Source organism: Poecilia mexicana, unplaced genomic scaffold, assembly GCF_051168715.1.
Source record: "Poecilia mexicana isolate PSO_F unplaced genomic scaffold, ASM5116871v1 scaffold_22, whole genome shotgun sequence".
NCBI lineage: Eukaryota > Metazoa > Chordata > Actinopteri > Cyprinodontiformes > Poeciliidae > Poecilia > Poecilia mexicana.
In genome coordinates this window covers 3,791,280-3,811,886 of record NW_028263391.1, presented here as the reverse complement: position 1 = coordinate 3,811,886, position 20,607 = coordinate 3,791,280, and the positions used below count along the sequence as shown (strand labels likewise).

Here is a 20,607-nt window from a genome sequence, read left to right as displayed (position 1 = left end):
CTACAGTGGGCGTTGAACCTCCTGTTTACCAAGGAAGACAGTATCGGTGCTGCACCCAGCGTGCCCAGCGCTGCAGCTCACTTCAGGCAGCAGCTGCTGTGTGGTTGAGGTGAGACATTCAACTCTTGACTAACAGCTTTACGGTGGATTTTCACAGCTGATACAGTAAGAACACAAGTACAACTCCATACAATGAAAGAAGTTTATATCCTGATAGATTAAAGTCATGCTGAAAACAGCTTTTATGTTGTTCTCCTATATCCTTCAATCCACAGTCATTGTCTTCTCTGAAACTCCACATGAACTGATTGTTAATACCGTAAACAGACAGATTTACCTAAGCAGCTGACAGGAGGCTAAACACACCGCAGCATGAGATGCTTCCTCTGTTGTCAAGTGAGGAGGAAGGCTTCCACTTAATTGGAAATGTAACAAGGTCTTTATAGAGCAACAGTACCAGAGGAATAACGGTGATAGTTGAAGTAAAATAAGGCAATGAAAGAGATATAACAACAAAAAGTTTGCAGGTATTAGACTATTAATAATGCCACATTTCTGTAAACCTGAGAAACTATTTTATCCGTTTTTGAAACCTCAAAACGGTTTGAGTTCTTTTTATTGCGTAAGGACAGCAATGAAAAGAACTCAAACAAAACAACATTTTGTTTGAGTTAAAACACTGTAATTACAAGTCAGTTCAGGACCCTGGTCCAAAAGCAACTAAATTTGCTAAATAATTAAACCATTACCTAGCAAAATCATGAATTAAAATAGTAAACAAGCACCTAACATACATAGTGATGATCTGGTCAGAGTTTAAATTAGATTATGCTGGTTAACGAGGCTGAAAATGATTGAAATATATCCAACAAAAGAAAATGTACTATATTCAAAAAAGCAAGATTATGTGACTATTTATTTCTATGAGCAATCTATGAATCTGTGAACAATGTCTGGAAACCTCTGTGAGCAGGGCTAACATTACACTTGTCAAAGTATTTGGTCTGAATTTTACTTGTTTTGCATGTTAACTAGTCAGATCTGACTGGCCATTTAACTCATTTCTTGGAATAATTACGCACAGATATCACATGTTAGATATATTATATATCTAACATACGCATTTATTTCAAGTTTAATTTTTGTTCGTGGAAAAAAATTATTTACATGCAACATTGCGGCACTACTGGGGCTCTATACACACTTTCCAGTTCACTGTTGAAAACACGCCTTCGGCAGACTGCAGAAGAACTTTCCATTTCATGTTTCTGATCGAAAGGATGAAGCGTGTACTGTCCTGAGACGCCAAACTTAAAAACAAAACTTATATTACTTGTGAATATATATAAAGAATAACGACTAGCTAACCCCAAACGAATGGCAACCCAAACAGTGCAGTTATATTTACGCAATTTTATCCAAAGACTCCCGAAACCCATTTTCGGACACACTTGTCAACATCGCGATATCTCAGTTTTCATCCCTGACAGTCTGCTGGCATATTTTATCAGTCTTTAGTCGTTTGGTTCCCAACACATTTTCAAAATGACTGATAAATTATACAGTAAAATTGTAAATTAAATAGCAGTTTATGAGTCAATGAAGCATTACCAGATAAACAATAACTTCTGTGCAGCACTATGGCGGAAGGATACTCCAAAAGTGTGTCAAACACAATAAATGGTTATTTTAGCTTTTTTATTTCAACATTTTATCTTTGTTTAGCTTTAAATATGAACAGGCTTATGTGTCACACTGGAAATAGCATATGTTTCCAGGTCTTAAACGACAGTGTCCGATAATGGGTTTCAAGCTACTAGCTGTGTCGCTCTATATGCATTCGTACTGTAATTACCTCGTAGGTCGAACATTTCCGTCACTTTCTCCCCGGGATTCTTCGGCCTCCCCTGCAGACCAATTCTCATCGTCCTCCACCGTAACGTCAGCTCCAGTGATCGCGCTGCCCGTGTTCTCCATGCAGAGCTCCTCCACGGCCGCGGTGGCACCATGTTCTCCCGAGGTCGCCGCCGAACCCCGGCTGTCGGACCCCGGCTCCAGTCCGGTGGCGGAGCCCTGAGCTTCCGAAGTCCCGAAACCTATGAGCGCTTTCAGCAGCAGCAGGAGCACCAGGGTAATGCTCACGCTTCCAAAGTGAAGCTCCCTTTCCATTTGTAAGACTGGCACATTAGTAAAGTAGCTGATTTACATGCCACTAAGCAAGTAAATCTGAACATGAAAATAAAGAAAGTGTAAAAAAACTGAAACGATATAAAAATATTCGCTGTGTCTGGAAATACGCCCCACTTGAACGTGTTCTTTAAGTAAACATAAACAGCCTCTGGGACACCATGTTATTCCCTTTATACTAGACTGAGTCTTGCCTTGGTTACCCTAAATCCCGCCTTGTTTCTACACTAGGATTGGACACTAAAAATCATTCTTGCCTTCACATTTAAAGTACTATTCTCTCATTGCACAATTTACTGCCAATCACGTGTCCTCGCACACTAAGCAAAATCTGATTGGATTAGGTATTCGTCAGTCAAAGGGGAGGGCTCAGAGCATACCAGCCCCCCCAAACAGTCACTGACATTGGCTGATTCGCTGTCTGTTACGTAGACGCAGGCGTCCTGTCAGAGCTGACGCAAAAAAGTCCCTGATGGCAGTTCCTATTGAGGGTCGCCGGTTGGTCGGATGTGTGGCTTTCCGTCAAATAGACAGGTCGTTTCGAGAAGCAACGATGCCATTGGTTGATTCGGACATCTTGGATGAGCTGGATTGGTTCATTAAGACATCACTCAGCGTGGTTGTCAGGACCAGTCAACATGAAATCTTCAACGTGGCTTAAGGTATAAAGCGGTACAGTTCCTGTTCCTGGTCACGAGTTGTTTCTCTAAATAAACAGTGTAGTGACGTAATACCTGCATTACTTAATGCCTCCGCCGCCACTTTATATAAATTTAATCAGGAAAGCTACTTTTGTTTTTGAGTGACTTCAGTAAGTCGCTGTATATAAAAGTGAGCTGTTCGCTGCCAACTGTGAAGTTTGTGTTTCTAGCACCACCTCCTGGTCAAAGAGCGATATTCAATCTAAAATCTGCTTGTCAGACTTCTGTAGAGCATCTACAGAGCCTTACTAGTAAGTTTTTCTGTTTTGTTATAAATCATAATTTAATCAAGGTAAAATATACACTTACTGCACTTTTTAAATACGTTTTATTCTGTAACTCCATTATTTGTAGTTAAAAGACAAGTAGTGAACTTTACAATATGCTGAAAATGCTTTAAAGCCTGTCCGATGTAACATTTTATTCATCTCAGCTCATTTTCACAATAAAAAACTGCAACAAACATGAATAACCATAATAATTATTTGGATCATGAAACATTTTTCACACTCAACTTTTATTAGAGCAAGTTATGTTCCAACAGTTTAGACATAAAACAAGCATGGGTTATAATTTGGTCCTGTATGGGTTACAAGGAAAAGGAAAAAAAAAAAAAAAGAGAAAAAAAATCACAGTCAACTGGTTAAAAAAGTTGCTGGTGCAAAAGTATTCATGCACAGTGTAGTTTTTGTTCATTATGTTTTTAGAACATAGCTTTTCACTTTAGAAACTTTATTGATGTACCGCAGAGTCACAAAGACAACTTTCACGGTTTCAATTCAACAGTGACTTTTTGGAAACTGAAAAACGTCTTATTGGTATCACATTAGCCAGGATGTGACGTTTTCAGTCTCCCACAGTTACAAAGATACATATTCAAGCATCAAATTACAGTATGAGGCACTGTATCACCAATTTACAACAGATGCAACCTATGACAGCAATCTAGTATGTAGAAAATCCTACTGTACCATTTATTTCTAAAAAAAAAAAAAAAAAGCCTATAAAGGAGAAAAAAATAGAACTTTTTAGAGGCAACTTGATTTATTTGAATGATCAAAGCAGCAGCACAAATCTCAGTTTTTGAGATTTGCCTACTATATTTGTTTTGGAAGGTTTTTTAAATTAATCACCATCATCACTGGGTTTCGTTTTTAAAATGAACTTATGGCACAAGACTCCCTGCTTCCAGACGCCTGGTGTGAGGAGAAACTGTAACGGAAGTTTGTCGCAGGCACAAAAAAATTTAACAGTTTATGTGGGAAACCGTGAAGTTGCAAGCTTCTCAGCTGACTCGACTAACCAGCTGCAAGAGGAGATGATGCAACCCAGGAGGAAACCACCAGCATTTTCTAAACCTTTTCAACTTCTGCTACCATCTCTCTCTTTTCCTTTTGACGAGGAAATGGAAAATGAGCCACAAAGTGTTCTTGTTGAACGTTTAGCTTCTCAGAAGGATGTGTCGTTTCTGCTTTTAGAGGGAATGTTTTACTGCTCACCTTTGCTCTTTATGGTACGTCAGTTTGTTTTGATAGATTGAACGTAGCTGAATCTAAAAGTTCAAACCCGACTGCTTAATCCTTGAACTCTGATCTGTGTTATTTGTGTATTTTTTATAATCACACTAACGCGACACATGCAGTTAAGCTTTTTAAATGTAATTTTAAAATCAAAAGGCACAGCTTTGCTTTATTCAGCTGAACTCTGGTGACCCGGTCAGCTTTAAAACCCAGTTCTGCAGCCAGTCAAACTCCTCCAACAGTAAAATCTGCCAGCTGGCTTTTTCTCATCAGGCACTTAAAAAAAAACATAAAATCAGAAGCAGCACCTTCTGAATGTGAAAGTAACTTATTTTGCGAGGTAAAAGTGAGCTTCCCTGTAGCTGGGGTCGGGTTGTGAGCGTGGCACTTTGTGGGCGGAGCCTGTAGCCAGCTCATTAGTTGGCGGGAGCCTTCCGAACCTTCACGCTTCCATCTTCCATCCCAAAGTACGCCCGTTCGGCCATGTTGACGAAGAGCCCCGTCTCCACCACACCTACGACACGAAAACCTTTTCAGTGCCATCAGAAATCTAAATATTTTCAAAGTTCACTCTGTGCATGAAGCAACTTTTCTGTGGATTTGATGTGACCAGCGTTCCTCACCGGGAATCATCTTGATGGCAGTGTTGACCTCGCTCCAGTTCTGGACGTCCTCAAACTTCCAGTCCAGGATGAAGTTGCTGTTGTCGGTGACGACGGGACCCTGCAAGCCAGAAAGCACACGGCCTGGTTCCGGTCAGAGCGAAAGGAGCAGAGAAAGCCCGACTGTGTCGCCTAACCTGGGTCTCTGGGCGTGTCTGACCTCGACCGCAGGGCGACCGCTAGGAGCTGCCAGACAGCAGCTGAACCACTGGGCCATAAATGTTATGATGTAAACAAAGCAGGGCTCCGTACCAAATCAGCTGGAAACCCTTTGAAAAGTTACGATTATCACTGAGGACAGTGACATCAGTGTACCACCGCTGCTCGTTTTTGGAGTTTAAGTAAAAAAATAAAGAAAATCGCAATTGTTTTTATTCCCCCCTTTTTTTCCTCAAAAACAAATTGCAAATGACAAAATATTTTCTAAACTTGCTTTCATTTCAACATCCCTTCTGGAAGTTGATCTGAAGTCCAAATAAATACACGCTGTAAAACAAGATGGTGGACATCACTAAAAACTACACAAACCCAAAGAGTGGGGAAAAAAACAACAGATTTTCCAGAAGTTTAATCTTTATAAACAGAAAATTTGATTAATTGATAAAATCCATTAATAGCACATAAAGTTTCCCCACTTTTTCTATGACTATTATTCCCATTTGCTAAAAGTAAACCTGTCACCTAAAACGGACTCAGCTGTTCATGTGTCCAGGTTCAGAGTCTGGCTGAGGATCAGGCCGTTTAAAAGCAGAAATCACATCATCTGAATATTTGGATGTGTAGAATCCTTGATGATTCCACATCAGATAAGCTGAGCCAGACCTGGCTCCAGAGGAATTTATCATGTTTATTAATACAAGAGGAAAATGCTAATGATGCTCAGATTAGCATATGTTTTAGCTCTTATGCTGCAGAAATGTCAGAAGCTTATTAAATATATTTAGTCCATTTCTTTAAATGTAAAATATGACAGTATGTCATCTATGCTAATACAAATATTCTGGATTAATTCTGAATTTCCTGTCAACCTCTGGTTCTGAAACCTGCCTGGTCATAATCTGTCCTTACCTCAGAAGACCCTTCATCATCATCATCATCATCATCATCATCATCATCATCGTCCCTGCTGCTGGCCTCTGATCTAATGTCTCCTCCCTGACTTTGCTCTTTCTATTGTGACAATAAAGATTTCTTTTAAATAATGTAAAAAAAAAAAACCCCTGAAAAAAACAATAGTGAGCACAGAAATGAAAGAGGATCAGGTTTATTCCTGGGGTTAAACCACCAGCAAAGGATGGAGCGTAACCTGGGCAGAAAAAATGAGAAAATAATACATGAAAAGACGTATTCCAATGAATTATTTGTGTTCCACCAAATCTAACTAAATACTGAATCAAAATCGAATCAAATTGTGACTCAAAACTGAATTGAGGTTCTTAACAGAACCTAAACTCCAGAAATAATTTGCAACCTTATGCTGAGAATTAAACATCAACAGCACCTAAAGAACTCATGTGAAAACAACAAGAAAAGTACTTCTACTTACGGCTTTACTGACCGCCATCCTTAAATTGACCTCCCCTCCAAAGCGCTTAGCTATCACCCTGGAGACGGGAACGTACGCCATGGGGATGACCTCGATGGGAACGCCCTTCTTCCACTGCTCCCCCAGAACACTGGAATCCTTTCTGGGACGCAAAAAAAAAATATTTCCGTGAGCCAAGCGTTTTTAAAAACTGCAAAAAATATTCCCACCACTCTCACTAGCAGATGCAGACCTGTAGTCAGCAATGACGACGAAACATTTCGAGTTGCCGGCGATAATCTTCTCCTGAGTGAGGCAGCCGCTGCAAAATGGAGAGAGGACGGGTCAGAAAGGTCGGTGGGGCCTCGAGCCGAGCCGTCCGCGGCAGAACACGCTCACCCGCCGCCTTTAATCAGCGTGAGCTGAGCGTCCACTTCGTCTGCGCCGTCGATCGCCACGTCCAGCTGAGCACAGGAAACGCACCGTTACCGCCACGTTTGGCTTCCACCGGCATAGTGCCAACACTCATCGTACCTCTGGGTGTCTTTCCAGGTCCGACAGCGCCAGGCCGTGCTGCAGGATCAGCTGTCGAGCCTGAGGGAGGAGAGAGAGCATCGGTTTGAGTTCACCGAGGAGCTGTGCTGCTAAACTCAGACAGAACGGGTAGAGATGAACACACAGCAGCTGTGTCATCAACGATGGAGAAGAAAGTAATGTCCTCTTTTGTTTTTGATCCTGCTTTAATTAACCATGGGATTTTATTGTCCTCACATCCATGACTGAAGATAAAGTCGGTCCAGGATGAGGAGCTGCACCGACAAAATTCAATGTGGCAGACTGTCGATCGGCTGTTAGTTACGTGAAACTGACCTCGTCTGTTTCAGCAAAGGTCTGAAAATAAGACCCTGCTGTGAGAGAGGGCAGACTGACAGACGTCATGACTGCATGTGTGAGGTTGCCAACTCAGCAACTTTGTCACAATATTTAGCTACTTTTCAGGAAAAAGAAAAAGAAATATTGGTACCGCCCCAAAATCAGAATGGGCTGGCCAGCTTTTTTAATTATCAGTGATCGGCCAGAAAGTTGCAATCGGTGCAGCTTTACTATAAACAATTTTAAAAATGATTAGATTACACCATGTCACCCACTGTGGAAGATTAATACCAGAAAATAATGAGTGTAAACCTGGCACTATGCAGAGTTAATCACATGATGAATTAAAATTAGCTCAATCATTTTCATTCTCATGATTTATATTTTTTGAAGGACATTTTTGTTTTCAGAGGCGTTATAATCTATTTTATTTACGGTTTCCGTTGTGTGTGGGCTTCATTTCTTTTTCATTGATTGTTTTTGGTTGTGTTTTTTTCTGGATATTTAAAACATCTTGCAGTTACAGCGTGGGGTATTTTCTACAAAACTAAAGTTTATGTAGAACAGTTTTTGAGAGGGACAACCTGGATTATTATGCCATGATCAATATATTACTTGGAAACGGTCTCAAAACAACATTGTAATCATTTCTGGGATAATTTATCGTCCTGCAATATTTGTCATTGTAGCAGGTTTAACTCTAAACCACACTACTCTGTGGAAACCTTTGAGCAAGACATGGTTATCGTGTGGCAACTTCTTCAGAACATTTGTGAACACATGAGCGTTCACGTTGCCGAGTCAAGTGAGACTTGAGTGTTTTGGGTACTTTGACTAACCTGGAAGGAAGTGGGCACACACACGATGTTGAGCTTTTCCTGTCGAACTCTTTCAGCTGGAAAGAAAACAGATGGAGAGAGAGAGAATTCAAGAGGCAAAGTTAAAAACTGAACCGAATCCTGTTCAGCCATTCAGTTCTGTAGTGACCAAGGAAGAATGTGCAGAAGTAACAGTTTCTTTTTTATATATATTTGTTTATGATTTATCAAGGTTAAACAGCCAAGATAGAAGAAGAAACGTAAACAAAAACAACAAAAAGTAAACAAAAACAAAAATCAACAAAACAGAACAGTCAAAACACTGTCAGCTAACTGAAGGTCTGATAAGAGGATAAACTATGTGCTCATCAGACTGTAGAGTCAATCAAACAGAGTCCAAGCGAACAGCAGACATTTCTGGAGACATTGTATCGAACAGCTCACCATGGAATATCAATAAAAGGTGAAAACAATAAATTATAATCACAGTAAAAATAACAATGAAGAAAAGATAAATAAATAAAACAAATTAAAAGAAATACAGGTCCAGATGAATATGACAGTCATTTTAGCCCATTATTTTGTATCTATTGAAAGGAGCCCACACATCAAGGAACTTCTGATGATTGTCAGACAAAAAGTATCAAATTTCCTCAAGATAGATACAGGACACCATGTCATTAAGCCATTTCTTAAAACAAGGCGGGTAGAGGATTTCCATTCCCACAGAATAACCCGCTTTGCTACCACTAAACCAAACTTTAGAGACTGTTGTAGAGACATGGGAAGAGTAAGAGAGGATTTAGAGCAACCCAAAATTATCAAATGCCTATCCGGACATAGAAGCTTACCATAAGCGTTGCTATAAAATTCAAATATCCTGCACCAGAAGTCCAGAAGTTTAGGGCAGGACCCAAACAGATGACCCAAAGTCCCATCATCTAATTTACATTTGTCGCATTTTGGTGAGACGCAGAGAAATAGCTTATTAAGTTTAGCTTTAGAAAGGTGCAGCTGATGGATAACTTTGAACTGAATAAGTTGCAGTCTAGAATTAATTAATTAACAGGTTTTGACCTGTTCAAAGTTTTGACAAACCTGTTTTGACATCAACAGGTTTTGATTCTCAGGACAGGGAGATTCAGGACAGTCTTTATCTGCTTCAAAATTTAATTTTAATTTCATACTAAAAAATGAATTTTTTAGTATGAAATTATCCTTCAGCAACTGAAAAGACAAAAAAGATTGGAAAACAATACTGCAGCTAAGGAGGAAGTAGTAAGTTCTAAGGACGCAAGGTTTTCATTCAACGGCCATTTGGGTGTTAACACGTCAACCACCTCACCTCTCGAACAGAGATGAGTCAGAAAAGCCAGGATCTGGAATTACACGCCCAGTAATAATATCGAAAAACAGGAAGGCCTAGACCCCCCTCAGCAGTAGGTTTCTGTAGGTGAGACTTTGATATTTGAGGATGTTTACCGGCCCAGACAAAAGGGATTACAATGGAATCTATCATCTTAAAAAAGGAAGCAGTGAGGTAAATGGGTATATTTTGAAAAAGATAGGTAAATTTCGGGAGGACCACCATCTTGACAACATTAACGCGGCCAATCAATGAAAGAGGAAGGAGCTTCCACCAGTCGACCATAGATTTAAGTTGTTGATTAAATCCAGAAAGTTATGTTTAAAAAGGAGTTTAGGGTCCCTAGTGATATTTATCCACAGATACTCAAAATAACTAGTGGAAACTTTGAATGGCAGGTTGCTAAGAAAAGCAGCGTCCAGACCATCTGAAAGAGGCATAAAAAGACTTTTATCCCAATTAATAGTAAAACCGGAAAGCTTGCCAAATTTATTTATAAGAGAAAGAAGTGGAGAAAGAGAGACTGTGACGTCTGAAAGGGTCAGGATAACATCGTCCGCATACAGGCCAATGGGACTATCTGTAGCATAGTCTGAAATGCCAGTGATCAATGGATGGGTCCTGATGGAAATAGCAAGGGTTCCATGGCCAGTGCAAATAGCAACAGTGAAGGACAACACCCCTGTCTGGTTCCGCGATGTAATAAAAAAGAAGCAGACCTGTCGTGATTAGTCAGAACTGAGGATTTGGGCTGAGCGTAAAGCATTTTTAGTAATGTCATAAATTTATCGCCAAAGCCAAATTTTTGGAAAACCAAAAACAAATAGTCCCATTCAATTTGGTTGAATTCCTGCTGAGCATCTAATGAAATAACTGCAGAGGCTGGAAGGCTGGTCTGGTACATAACATTTAAGAGTCGACGAGTGTTTGAAAAAGAATACCTGTTGGGATAAGGCCAGTCTGGTCGGGATGGATCAGATGAGCTATGTGTTTATTTAAATGAGTAGCTAATACTTTGGCTACTATTTTTTTGGTCACCATTTAGTAAGCTTAAAGGACGGTATGAGGCAACATTAGAGCAATCCCTGCCCTTCTTCAGGAGAAGACAATATGGGTATCATACAAACTCTGGGGAAACACTCCCTCCTCCACTGAAGAGTTCACCATACTCAGAAGAAGAGGGGCAACCAGATCCAAACAACATTTAAAGAACCCATCCGGACCACAAGCCCTACCAGAAGATAATGAACGTATCGCAGATTTGATTTCTTCAATAGTAAAACTAGAGTCCAAGTGTGCCCTGGCGGATTCATCCAGGACATGTACATTTAAAATGTTTAGAAAGACTTTAGTATCCGAACTGGTAGCACTACTCTTGGAGGTGTATAAATTACTGTAACAACTGAAAAAGGCATCATTTATGAGTTTAGGGTCAGTTAACAGTTGGCCAGAGGGAGAAGAAATTTTATGAATAGCTATATCTGCCAGTGTGCCTTTTATTTGTCTAGAAGTAACAGTTTCTTAACTAAAATAAGCATCGCTATCAGCTCCACTCTAATCTATTACATTCCACTGCATAAATGCATTACCCTGATGCAACTTTGACTAGACGGAATTTCAGGGACTGCATTCTCCATGTTAGACATTAAAGCTCATGGAGGCTTTACTCACCTAACCGGTCCACAGCATACACGATGGTCGACCCACTCCCCACTCCCACCGCCTGATTGTTCTGGAAAAGAAACGACCCATTCAACCATTTTACATTTTACACATTTAAAGATCAGCAAAAATGTACATGCATATAAAGTTATCTTTGCATACAGTATTCACCCCCTTAATGGGTTCAACACTTTGTAATGTAATCATACTGTTAACCTAATCTAATCTAACTGTACTGTTGTGTACTTGGTCGTTAAAGCAGAACAGAGTTAGCTCACCAGCTAGGAACAAGTCCGCATAACACTCAGCTAAGTCGCTTTAAAATCCTCCAAGTTAGATAACATCAATACAGCAACATGGCATAATGTGCATTTATCTGGGAATTAGGCTAACTATGCTAATAGGCTGCGCCTAGCGGCTGTACTTCACACACAATTCAAGGAAAAATATGAACATGTCTGCTTGTTAGCTAATAGCGACATGGAGGTCCGCTGTACCTGGACGTTGTTGTCCACGGCAGAGTACGCTGCTAGTTTCTTCGCCTCCTCTGCCATGTTGGCGGCTGCAGACTGACTGAACCCGAGCACGTGTGTGCAACAGCTCAGGGAGGATGGAAGAGAGAAGGGAGGAGGAGAAGAAGCAGCAGCAGCTGTGAGCTTACGGAGGAACACCCACCTCTGGAGTGTCATGACCCGCCGCCCCCCAAAACAACACGACACGCACACGCGCTAGCGCGCGCGGACGGACTCGCAGTCAGACAGAAGCGTCCCCCATTCCTTCAGGTAGTCACGAGTCAAATGAGATACTTTTCTGGTCACGTATTAATGACTGTTTTCATGTACTGCCTGCTTTGTAGCGGTTTGTAGGCATGCGCGCAAGTTAGGGGAAACGGCGACGCCAGGTGGACGCTGCAAGACAAACGTGTCGCGGTTGCATTTATTTGATTGTCATCACTAAGATACACAGGAACACCAAAAAAGAGAACAAAGTCACACATTTTAAACAGTGCTGCAGGTTGAATATCAAAAATGGACCCCAAATGGACGGCAAAATACGAATTAGGAGCCTCTCTTCCTGTTAATGACGATGATGCATCGAACGTATGATGATGGCATCTGTGAGAGGGAGGCAAGTTTAACTGGCCGAGCTTAAAATGCTCAGTGATAATTGGGTATTATTTGCAGAGAAGTATTTATGAACAAACGGAGCTCAAACACGAATATTAAACTCATAGCGTCACCTTGTTACCATGGTAACAAGAAACTGATGACAATTCTGTGACAGAGTAAACAATTCCTTTCAATCCTGTATGTTAAAATAATTTTTTAATACGCTGAAACTATTTAATAAATGTTAATAGTGTTCTTATTATCAATAAATAGAATGAACTGGGAACCTCGATGCGCCCCGAGGTCGATTTCCGACCTTGGTTCCTTTGGCGCAGGTCATTCCTCCTTTTCTCTGCCTCGTTCCTCTCGGATTACTGTCGAATAAAATCAGCTATAGTCTTTTTTTTTAAATTGTTTTTCTTAAAACTTTTTAAAAGGACAAATTAAACAAATGTAGTCTGAAGACTCACACAACACTTGACAAAGTATTTAATACAAAACTAAATGTGTCATTTTTAGTGAATTTGCCTAAAATATTTCAAATATTTTATTGATCCTCAGTCAGTTGAGGTCTGTATATCTTTGTAAATAAAGAACCAACTGTGGTAACACCCTCCATCACAGTAAGCAACAACATGGAGGTGAAGATGAAAAATTATATGAATAACACTATTCAGCTGAAGTTCACTGGAGAGGCAAATTAAATTTCTAAGGAAATGTAATTCAGTGTATCCTGTCCTTTCAGCACACTTCCAAAGGTAATTGCAGAATTACGAACAGATACCACTGTGATAATTACAGGCTAGCTTTCTAATGTTTCTAAAGTCTGTGACAAGTACCTTGTGCAAAAACTATTTTAAAAAAAGTTGCATGAGAAACACCATGGAGGTGGAGCTGCAGCCTTTTTCATCCTTATATTTAATGAAAAAGTAGAAGAAACAGAAAAAATGGTAGATCCTGGGTTTGTTTTTGCGTCAAAACAAAGATTACAGTTTACTACGATAGAAACCGAAGGATTGCATTTATTTATTAAAATAGACAGTTTATTAATGTGGAGTCCCACAAGATCTGATGTTTGGACCTCAAATTTTAACTTGTACACAGTGGTGATAAACAGCATGTTCCCCCCGCCCCCAATGCAAGTCTTTATTACTTTCTATACATTTGTCATAAAATGCTTCAGATCATCAAACTAAGTGTTAGACGAAGATAATTATTATGAACAGAAAAAAAAAATCCAACCCTACAGCCTTGTTTCTAAAAGTGCCAACAACTATAATCGAACATTTGTGATGAGTCTTTGCAGAATTGTTGTAATTCAGCCACACTGCAGGGTTTTTAAGCATGAGTCCCCTTTTAGAAGCCATGCCACAGCATTTCAGTTGGATTCAGGTCAGGACTTTAACTAGGCCACTTGATGTTGTTCTCCTTAACACTTGTTCAGACCTGGTGTGTTTTGGATCATCGTCCTGCTGCAGAACCCAGGTTGGTTTCACCAACAGGCGGCCAGATGGACGGTCTCCTTCAGGATGTTTGGGTGGACAGAAGGATTCATGGTTCTTCCTGGTCCTGAAGCAGCAAAACGGCCCATGAGCATCACACTGCCACCACCGTGTCTTACTGTTGGTATGATGCTTCCCTTCAGAAATAGTGTTCTTTTTATGAGAGGGAGGAATGAAGGAAGGACACAGAGAATGAAAGGATGGAAATAAGGAAAGAAGAGAAAGACAGAAGAAGGCAGGAAAAAACATGGAAGGACATAGAGGAAAAGGAATGAAGAAAATAAAGAAGGGAGAAAGAGAGAGGAAGGAAAATGAGTAAAGATGTAAGGAAGGAGAGTGAAAAAGGGGAAGGAATAAAAGAAAGAGAAAATGAAGTGAAACAGAAGGAAGTAAGGATGGAAAGATAAGGAAAGGAGGAGAGAGGAAGGAATGAAGAAATGAAGGAAAGAAAAAGAGAAAAAGGAAGAAACTGCTAATAACTTTATGTAGCAGTTTTAATATTGTTACCAAAAGTTATGAGAAGAGGGACGACATCCATGGAAATATTAACATCACTACTACTTTTATTTGGCAAACAGCTTGAGTTTCTCTTTTTCGGTATACAGTTTATATATATTTATATATATATACTATAGTAAACCAACACATTCTGTTTGATAATCATTTTTTCTCAGTTTTATACATATTACAGCTTACAAATATAGCTGATCTTTTTGACAAAATTACAGATTCTGTTTCCGACACCTAAATTAGTATGCTATTATAAAAAAATCACACGTCATACATTCATGATTAGAAAAGGTAGGGCTATATGAAATCAGGAAAAGAATGAACGAAAACGAAAAACAACCACAGTTTACGCCAAATTTTTTCCATCGGGAGGACCGGGGCAGTCGAAGGTTTCCCACGAGTAGAATGTCTTTCGCTCCGAATTCGACCGGCGGGTCCTCTGAGAGGAGTCTGCTGCTACTCCGAAGAAAATCACCGGCACAGTGAGGATATCGAGGAACAACAACAATACCGCCACGTAGGGAGAAGAATCAGTAAATCTCTGCTCTCAGTTCGAACTTAGAAACTAACTAGGATGAACGTTTGATTTAAAAACTAAACTTTGCATCGCAGTATTCCTTTCCAGCCCGGCATCTCCATTTATTTCTCGCTCCGTCCATCGGCGCAGTCTTAAGGCTTAGTCTTATGCAAATGCATCCGAGACTTTCTGTCACGCCTCGCGATCTGCAGCGCGAGACGTCTGCTGAAGTTAGACGTCTTTCTTACGTTTTGTAGGACAAAGTTGAACAGAACTGCATGAAGGGAGCTGCCGTTTACCACCAATAAAACCAGAATAAAACCCAAAACTGTCACCGCTGACAGGGAAAAAAAAAAAAGTTGTTTTTTTTTTTTTTTTTTGCTCCTCGATGTGTAAAATCACTGGATCAGCTGGGCGGGTCGGACTGAAAAGGTGCTGCTTTGTTAAAAAAATTACAGCTGGCCTGTCATTGCTTCAATCCCAAAATTGCCCCCCAAACTTCAGTGAACTTCCTGGGGTTTTTATACAAAGTATTGCTGAATATCAAGCGTTGCATTTATATTCGAGTGTAGTTGCCGTTTGTTCGACTTGCTACTTGTTTTTCTTACGCAGAAAGATTTTTAAAAACCCCAAAATGAGACATGCTTTAAGCAAACCAGTGCTCAGATTTTTTTGTATATATATATTTTATCATTTAATATAGCTCTCCGTATTCCTGCATTACTATATGAGAACATTTGCAAGCACTGATCTACAAAAAATAAAAATAAAATAAAAACAAACAAACAAAAAAACAGGAGCAAGTTGCTCCAAATCTCGTATTTGAACACTTGCTAAAAAAACAAAAGTAGAATAAAAAGATAGACTAGCTTAATCCGGATCTTTTCTAGTTGTTCTGGCGCAAACCTTTTAACCGTAATCTCCTCCACTAGCTTTGATGCTGATAACATGAAGCTGGACTGGACTTTGATATGTAAACACTGTGGCAGAGCTAAATGTACACTGCAAAAACACTAAATCTGAACTATTTCTGGTCTAGTTTCATGAGCCAATATCTCAATAATACAAAATATATAAAAGGCTGTTTTAAGTCAATAATTCCTTAATATTGATGAAAAATCACTAGTTCCAATTGACAGATTATTCCATTTGTCACATAGGGAAAATGTTTTAAGTGAAATAATCTGCCACTTTTTCATCAATATTAAAGAATTATTGACTTAAAACAAGTTTCTATATCTTGCTGAAAAGTTAGTTGTAAGTCAGTTTTGTCTTATTTCAACTGTACTAAGATATTTGCACTAGAAAAAATACTTGGTGAGGTTTGGTGTTTTTGCAGTGTAAGACACAGACAGTGGAATGGAAAGAAGCAAACAGGGTAACACACTGCTCTCAGTTCAGGGTAAACACACCTCATTTTCATTTTTAAAAGATAAACTATAATTATGATAAATAAATATTCTATTTAAAATTGACCGATAATATTTCAATATATTGCCATCATATATTCTGATTTTTCCCCCCCTTCTCATTAAGATAAAGATATCACTATATGTTTTTGGTTTGTGCTGTCATTCTAAATTGTTACAAATAATTATATATACCCGTGGAATGTTTTTTTTTTAAATTATTATTATTTGTCTAAAGATGGATTCCACCTTTAAAAATACATTTTCTAAAGAGCTGGCAGACAACTAGATGGAGGACAGAGATGTACTGTGTGTATGACCCAAATACGCACACACACACACACGCACGCACACATACATACCCTCTGATCTCCTCCTGGTACAAATGCTGACACTTGTTGGAATGACTCCGAAAACTTAACATGTATGTGTGCAAGTGTCATCCGTAGCAACTGCTAAAAGGTGCAGAAATTTAAAAGGCTGGAACGCTGCACAATGACGAGGAAAAGGCAGACTTTACAGTGGCCAAAATGCAGTGCTCTAAACTGACCCGTTCCAAGTATTTAGGTACTTTTAAACACAGTGTCTGTGGGTAAAACATTTACCCATACATAGGTGCATCTCGGTAAATCAGAACATAATCAGAAAGTTGTATTATTTTGGTAATCCAATTCAATACCCACTCGAGAATTTTTTTTTCCTTCCCCTCAACTTTCCATTGGCTGCAACACTGCTGAACAGCCAGTTTCTGCTGGAAACCGTTAAATCAGCAAGATTCCTCATGCCTCAAAACATTTCTGTATGAAAAATATACCTCTTAATTGGTCTTATGTAAAAATTTTAACTTCTGAGAGGCTGAATTATAGGTTTCCATAACAACTAAAAGAAAAGAAAAATACTCACTTTTCGTATAGACTCGCATTTTAAACAGATTTACCAAAACAAAGGAACTTTTTCATGATCTCCGACGTATCGAGACGCACCTGAAACTGTGTAAAAACAACATAAGTGCAAAGTGTCAAAAAGCGATCAGGTTCATACTTACATTGTGCCATTAGCCCCTTTCTTGGTACAATCTAATGTACCCTTGCAGCATTTCTTTTATTTTTATTTTTTTATTATTATTATTACTTCCACAGCATCAGAGAATACTTGAAGCACCTGCCCCCACACACTGCAAAAAGGATAATGTAAAGTGTAACCATAAAAAGGTTGAAGCTGTGAAAAGAGAACATAGACTTGTTATGGCACCGCACGATCCGACGTGGTCAAACAGAGGCGAGACGGGAACAGCCACTTTTCTTGGAGAACGTTTGTTTCACAGAGAAATTTTCTGTTCGCTTTTTTGGAAAATGTCGGACCCAAACTCTCGGCTCTCTTCTTCTCTCAGCTTCCCCGCGTTTCCAGTGCTTCAACGGACTTCTCGGATACAAAAAAATCTAAACGGTCCGTGTTTTTTTTTCTCTTCTTCCCCCCACCCCATGTTTGTGCCCATATAGTTTTGCATCAAAAAATATGTTTTTGTTAATCCTTTTTCCATTTTTTTTTTCTTTCTGGTTCGCTCCCATGGACTCTGTGAGGATCCAGAGCTTGAATCCTGGTGAAGCTACATGTGTTGGGCATCCATGATGTCCAGGTATTTGGCCTCAATGATATGAGGAAGCACGTTGTTCCTGGAAGCAGAACAGACAACATTCGTGTCAGGTCTTATTTGTTACACCAGAACAAAGACTCAATGACGCTAAAAACCAGAGTATGGCATAAAGATGGGTTAGATTGGGACTAAATAAACAAAATAAACTGAGCAGATTCAATTACTGTCAATGAAAGGTAACCCAAACCACTGCTGCCTGAGCTGATCTTAAATCATTGTTTGTAAAGGAAGAGAGTCTAAATTTCATTATTGTTCTTATGTACAAGGTTTCTATGTACACTGGGGGAAAAAAAACAAGTAGATTTTTTTTTATTTTCTTGATTTCTGGAAAAAAAAATCTAATAATACTTAAACAGTGCTGTATTGTTTACATTATTTATATTTGAATTACATGTTTTATCTTCAATTTGCCACATTACACTATCCTTTTTTACATACCCAAAAGCTAATTGTTTTTGTACAGAATGCACAAACATACACATCAATAAAGGTGCAGTCCTTAAATTGGATCTGAATGCCAGGCGCCAAAATGGATTATTTTTTAACTAAATGGAGAAAAATGTATCAAAATTCCCAACTTCTGCTTTAAAGACTCTTTATTGTATAACACTCCCAATTCTTAGATGGCAAAAATAATAGTTACAAATAGGTGAATGTTTTTCAAAGTGAGGGTCTATAGGAAGAGTGAGGGGCGCTTCAGAAAGCTGAGAAAAAAATATGAATTGACAAAATTTTTTAATCATAGATTTTTTAGTCATAATTGTTTTATTATAAAATGTAAGCTGTTTTTCAAATATTATAAACTACAGGTAAAAATAGATTATTAAAATCTGATGTGGCATGCTCTTCTTTCTGATTGGCTGCTATTCAAATTCATCAAGCTGCTTTGTTCCTCAAGCTAGCATAGCTAACATAGCTAGGAAGCGCAAAACAAACAAGAAAAAGACAGGAGCAACCCTGCTGCCACAAAAAAAAAAAAAAAAAAAAAAAAAACAACAAAGAACTCCTGGCTGACTAAACTCAGAAGATATAATTAGGCAGCATTTATGCTAAATGAATATAATAATTGTTGAGTAGTGAATAAAAGTGAACAGAAACACTCTAAAAGTTGGAGTTTCTTTGCATATCTTGTAGCATTGTCTCTGGGTTTGTAAAGAGAATCCCCAGCAGCAGAAGCTAGTGCTGTTTGGGCGGCCATAGCATGGAAGAGTTTAGCAACCTCTGGTCTGAGTTATACCAAATCCCAAATCTGTAAAATTACACTGTAACACACCGAATATTGAAAGCTAGTTTCAGTGTTTTGTTAGTGATTTAGCAAAACTACACACAGGACTGCTATTCAAGCTGTGCAAGGTCAATGTTTGCACTCAAAATGTTAAAAAAAACAAACAAAAAAAAACAACTAAATATTTTAGCCTGCAAAAGGCTGAATTTTGCTAAAAATGTAGACATAGCTTATGAATTAATGCCGATGACATTTCTATGCAACATAATTTGATCAACACATTAAATGTAGTGATTTAATTTGTAACGAGGCATTTAATCAGGAATGTGTGCTGCAGTGTATGCAGGCAGCAACACTGTGACTAAACACATTTAGCAGATCACTCAGTAACATTTTATCATGTTCTAGCCAGAGGAATCAAAACCCCTTAGCAAACACAGATAACAGTTTCTGTCTCTGCAGTCCACACTCTAAGATTGAGCTTCCATTACAAGTGAATGGAAAACATTTTTAATGATTAGAAGAAATACAACTTTCAGAGAAAATGTTTTAAATAATGCACCGTTTACTCCTCTACTAAAAACTCACCCAGCAAAGAATACTGAATCAATACTTTACAAGGGCTTTCACAGAGCTGTTTTTCTGTATTTCTGTTATCAGCTCCAGATCTGGTTTCTGATCTGCTCACAATTTGGCGACAGTAAAATAATGTGGAAAAGTTTTGGCACTTTCTTAATTTCATCAATCCAAATTATGTTAAGGGATTATGGAGTTACTAGGGTGAAAATACAACATCAAATGTTACAGATATTAGTCTAATTAACTAGGAGTAACCAAAATAAAAATATTTTTCACTAAACTGATACATTTCTTTCCTATAAGTTGATTTCTATTGACACTATTGCACATTTGCATTTTATCTCAATATTCAAAGATCTGCAGCTTTTACTAAATAATGCTCCAGCATCAGCTTCCTTCACTTCTAACACTTTAAGCTACTTAAACTGATCACCAGCTATAACCCGTTACCATGGATTTATGGACATGTCAAGAAATTCTGCCGCATAAACATCACTATTCTGACACGATGTAGATCGCTCCTATGCACCAGAGTAAACAAATTAAGAAAACTTAGATGTTGCCACAGTGGCTCAACATTGACATTAATTAATCTCATGTTCTGATTCAACAGCAGAACCTGTTTTCATTTATTTCATCAAATCATTTTCGGGCCACTCAGTTTAATCACAAAATTTGATCTGTGCGAACGGTTGCCTGTTCAATAATGAATGCTACCGTCTACGGATCGATTTAAAGTTTCACAAATCTGGAACAAACTTCTGGAAAATTGTAAAACAGCTGAAACA

At 38.8% G+C, this 20,607-nt stretch overlaps 3 protein-coding genes across 8 annotated transcripts in view; all 3 read right to left on the bottom strand.

Moving 5' to 3' along the window:
- The window catches only part of eif2ak3 (eukaryotic translation initiation factor 2-alpha kinase 3), a 37,335-nt gene extending 34,874 nt beyond the window's left edge, over positions 1 to 2,461 (bottom strand). Inside the window, exon 1 of the mRNA XM_088002854.1 lies at positions 1,856 to 2,461. Coding sequence (XP_087858980.1) covers positions 1,856 to 2,169 — 314 coding nt within the window. The 5' untranslated portion in view covers positions 2,170 to 2,461. The remainder of the gene's footprint in view (positions 1 to 1,855) is intronic.
- A 925-nt stretch (positions 2,462 to 3,386) lies between these two features.
- On the bottom strand, positions 3,387 to 12,176 carry rpia (ribose 5-phosphate isomerase A (ribose 5-phosphate epimerase)). 3 transcript variants are annotated; one of them, XM_088002855.1, is made up of 10 exons: positions 11,812 to 12,175; positions 11,324 to 11,384; positions 8,308 to 8,363; positions 7,130 to 7,189; positions 6,995 to 7,059; positions 6,849 to 6,917; positions 6,617 to 6,758; positions 6,139 to 6,240; positions 5,032 to 5,131; positions 3,387 to 4,922 (listed from the first exon to the last, which is right to left on the bottom strand). In XM_088002855.1, exons 1-10 carry the CDS (start codon positions 12,001 to 12,003, stop codon positions 4,825 to 4,827), a joined length of 945 nt encoding a protein of 314 aa, XP_087858981.1. In that variant the 5' UTR covers positions 12,004 to 12,175; the 3' UTR covers positions 3,387 to 4,824. The 3 variants fall into 3 exon arrangements, with proteins under 3 accessions (XP_087858981.1, XP_014824100.2, XP_087858982.1); XM_014968614.2 differs by lacking the exon at positions 6,139 to 6,240 and having other exon boundaries at positions 11,812 to 12,171; XM_088002856.1 differs by lacking the exons at positions 3,387 to 4,922; positions 5,032 to 5,131; positions 6,139 to 6,240 and adding an exon at positions 6,319 to 6,376 and having other exon boundaries at positions 11,812 to 12,176.
- Positions 12,177 to 14,470: 2,294 nt separating this feature from the next.
- The window catches only part of slc4a11 (solute carrier family 4 member 11), a 146,036-nt gene continuing 139,899 nt past the window's right edge, over positions 14,471 to 20,607 (bottom strand). For all 4 annotated transcript variants that reach the window (XM_088002545.1, XM_088002542.1, XM_088002543.1 and 1 more), the window contains one exon: positions 14,471 to 18,034. In XM_088002545.1, coding sequence (XP_087858671.1) covers positions 17,968 to 18,034 — 67 coding nt within the window. In that variant the 3' untranslated portion in view covers positions 14,471 to 17,967. The remainder of the gene's footprint in view (positions 18,035 to 20,607) is intronic.

What these genes read in the sequence shown, in the direction of transcription:
- rpia (XM_088002855.1), bottom strand. Translation starts at nt 12,003, where the DNA reads ATGACACTCCAGAGGTGGGTGTTCCTCCGTAAGCTCACAGCTGCTGCT. An exon ending in GTATGCTGTGGACCGGTTAG is followed by an intron (nt 8,364 to 11,323) that starts GTGAGTAAAGCC and finishes TTTTCTTTCCAG; the next exon opens with CTGAAAGAGTTCGACAGGAA. An exon ending in ATGATGAAGGGTCTTCTGAG is followed by an intron (nt 5,132 to 6,138) that starts GTAAGGACAGAT and finishes TCTGGCTTGCAG; the next exon opens with GGTCCCGTCGTCACCGACAA.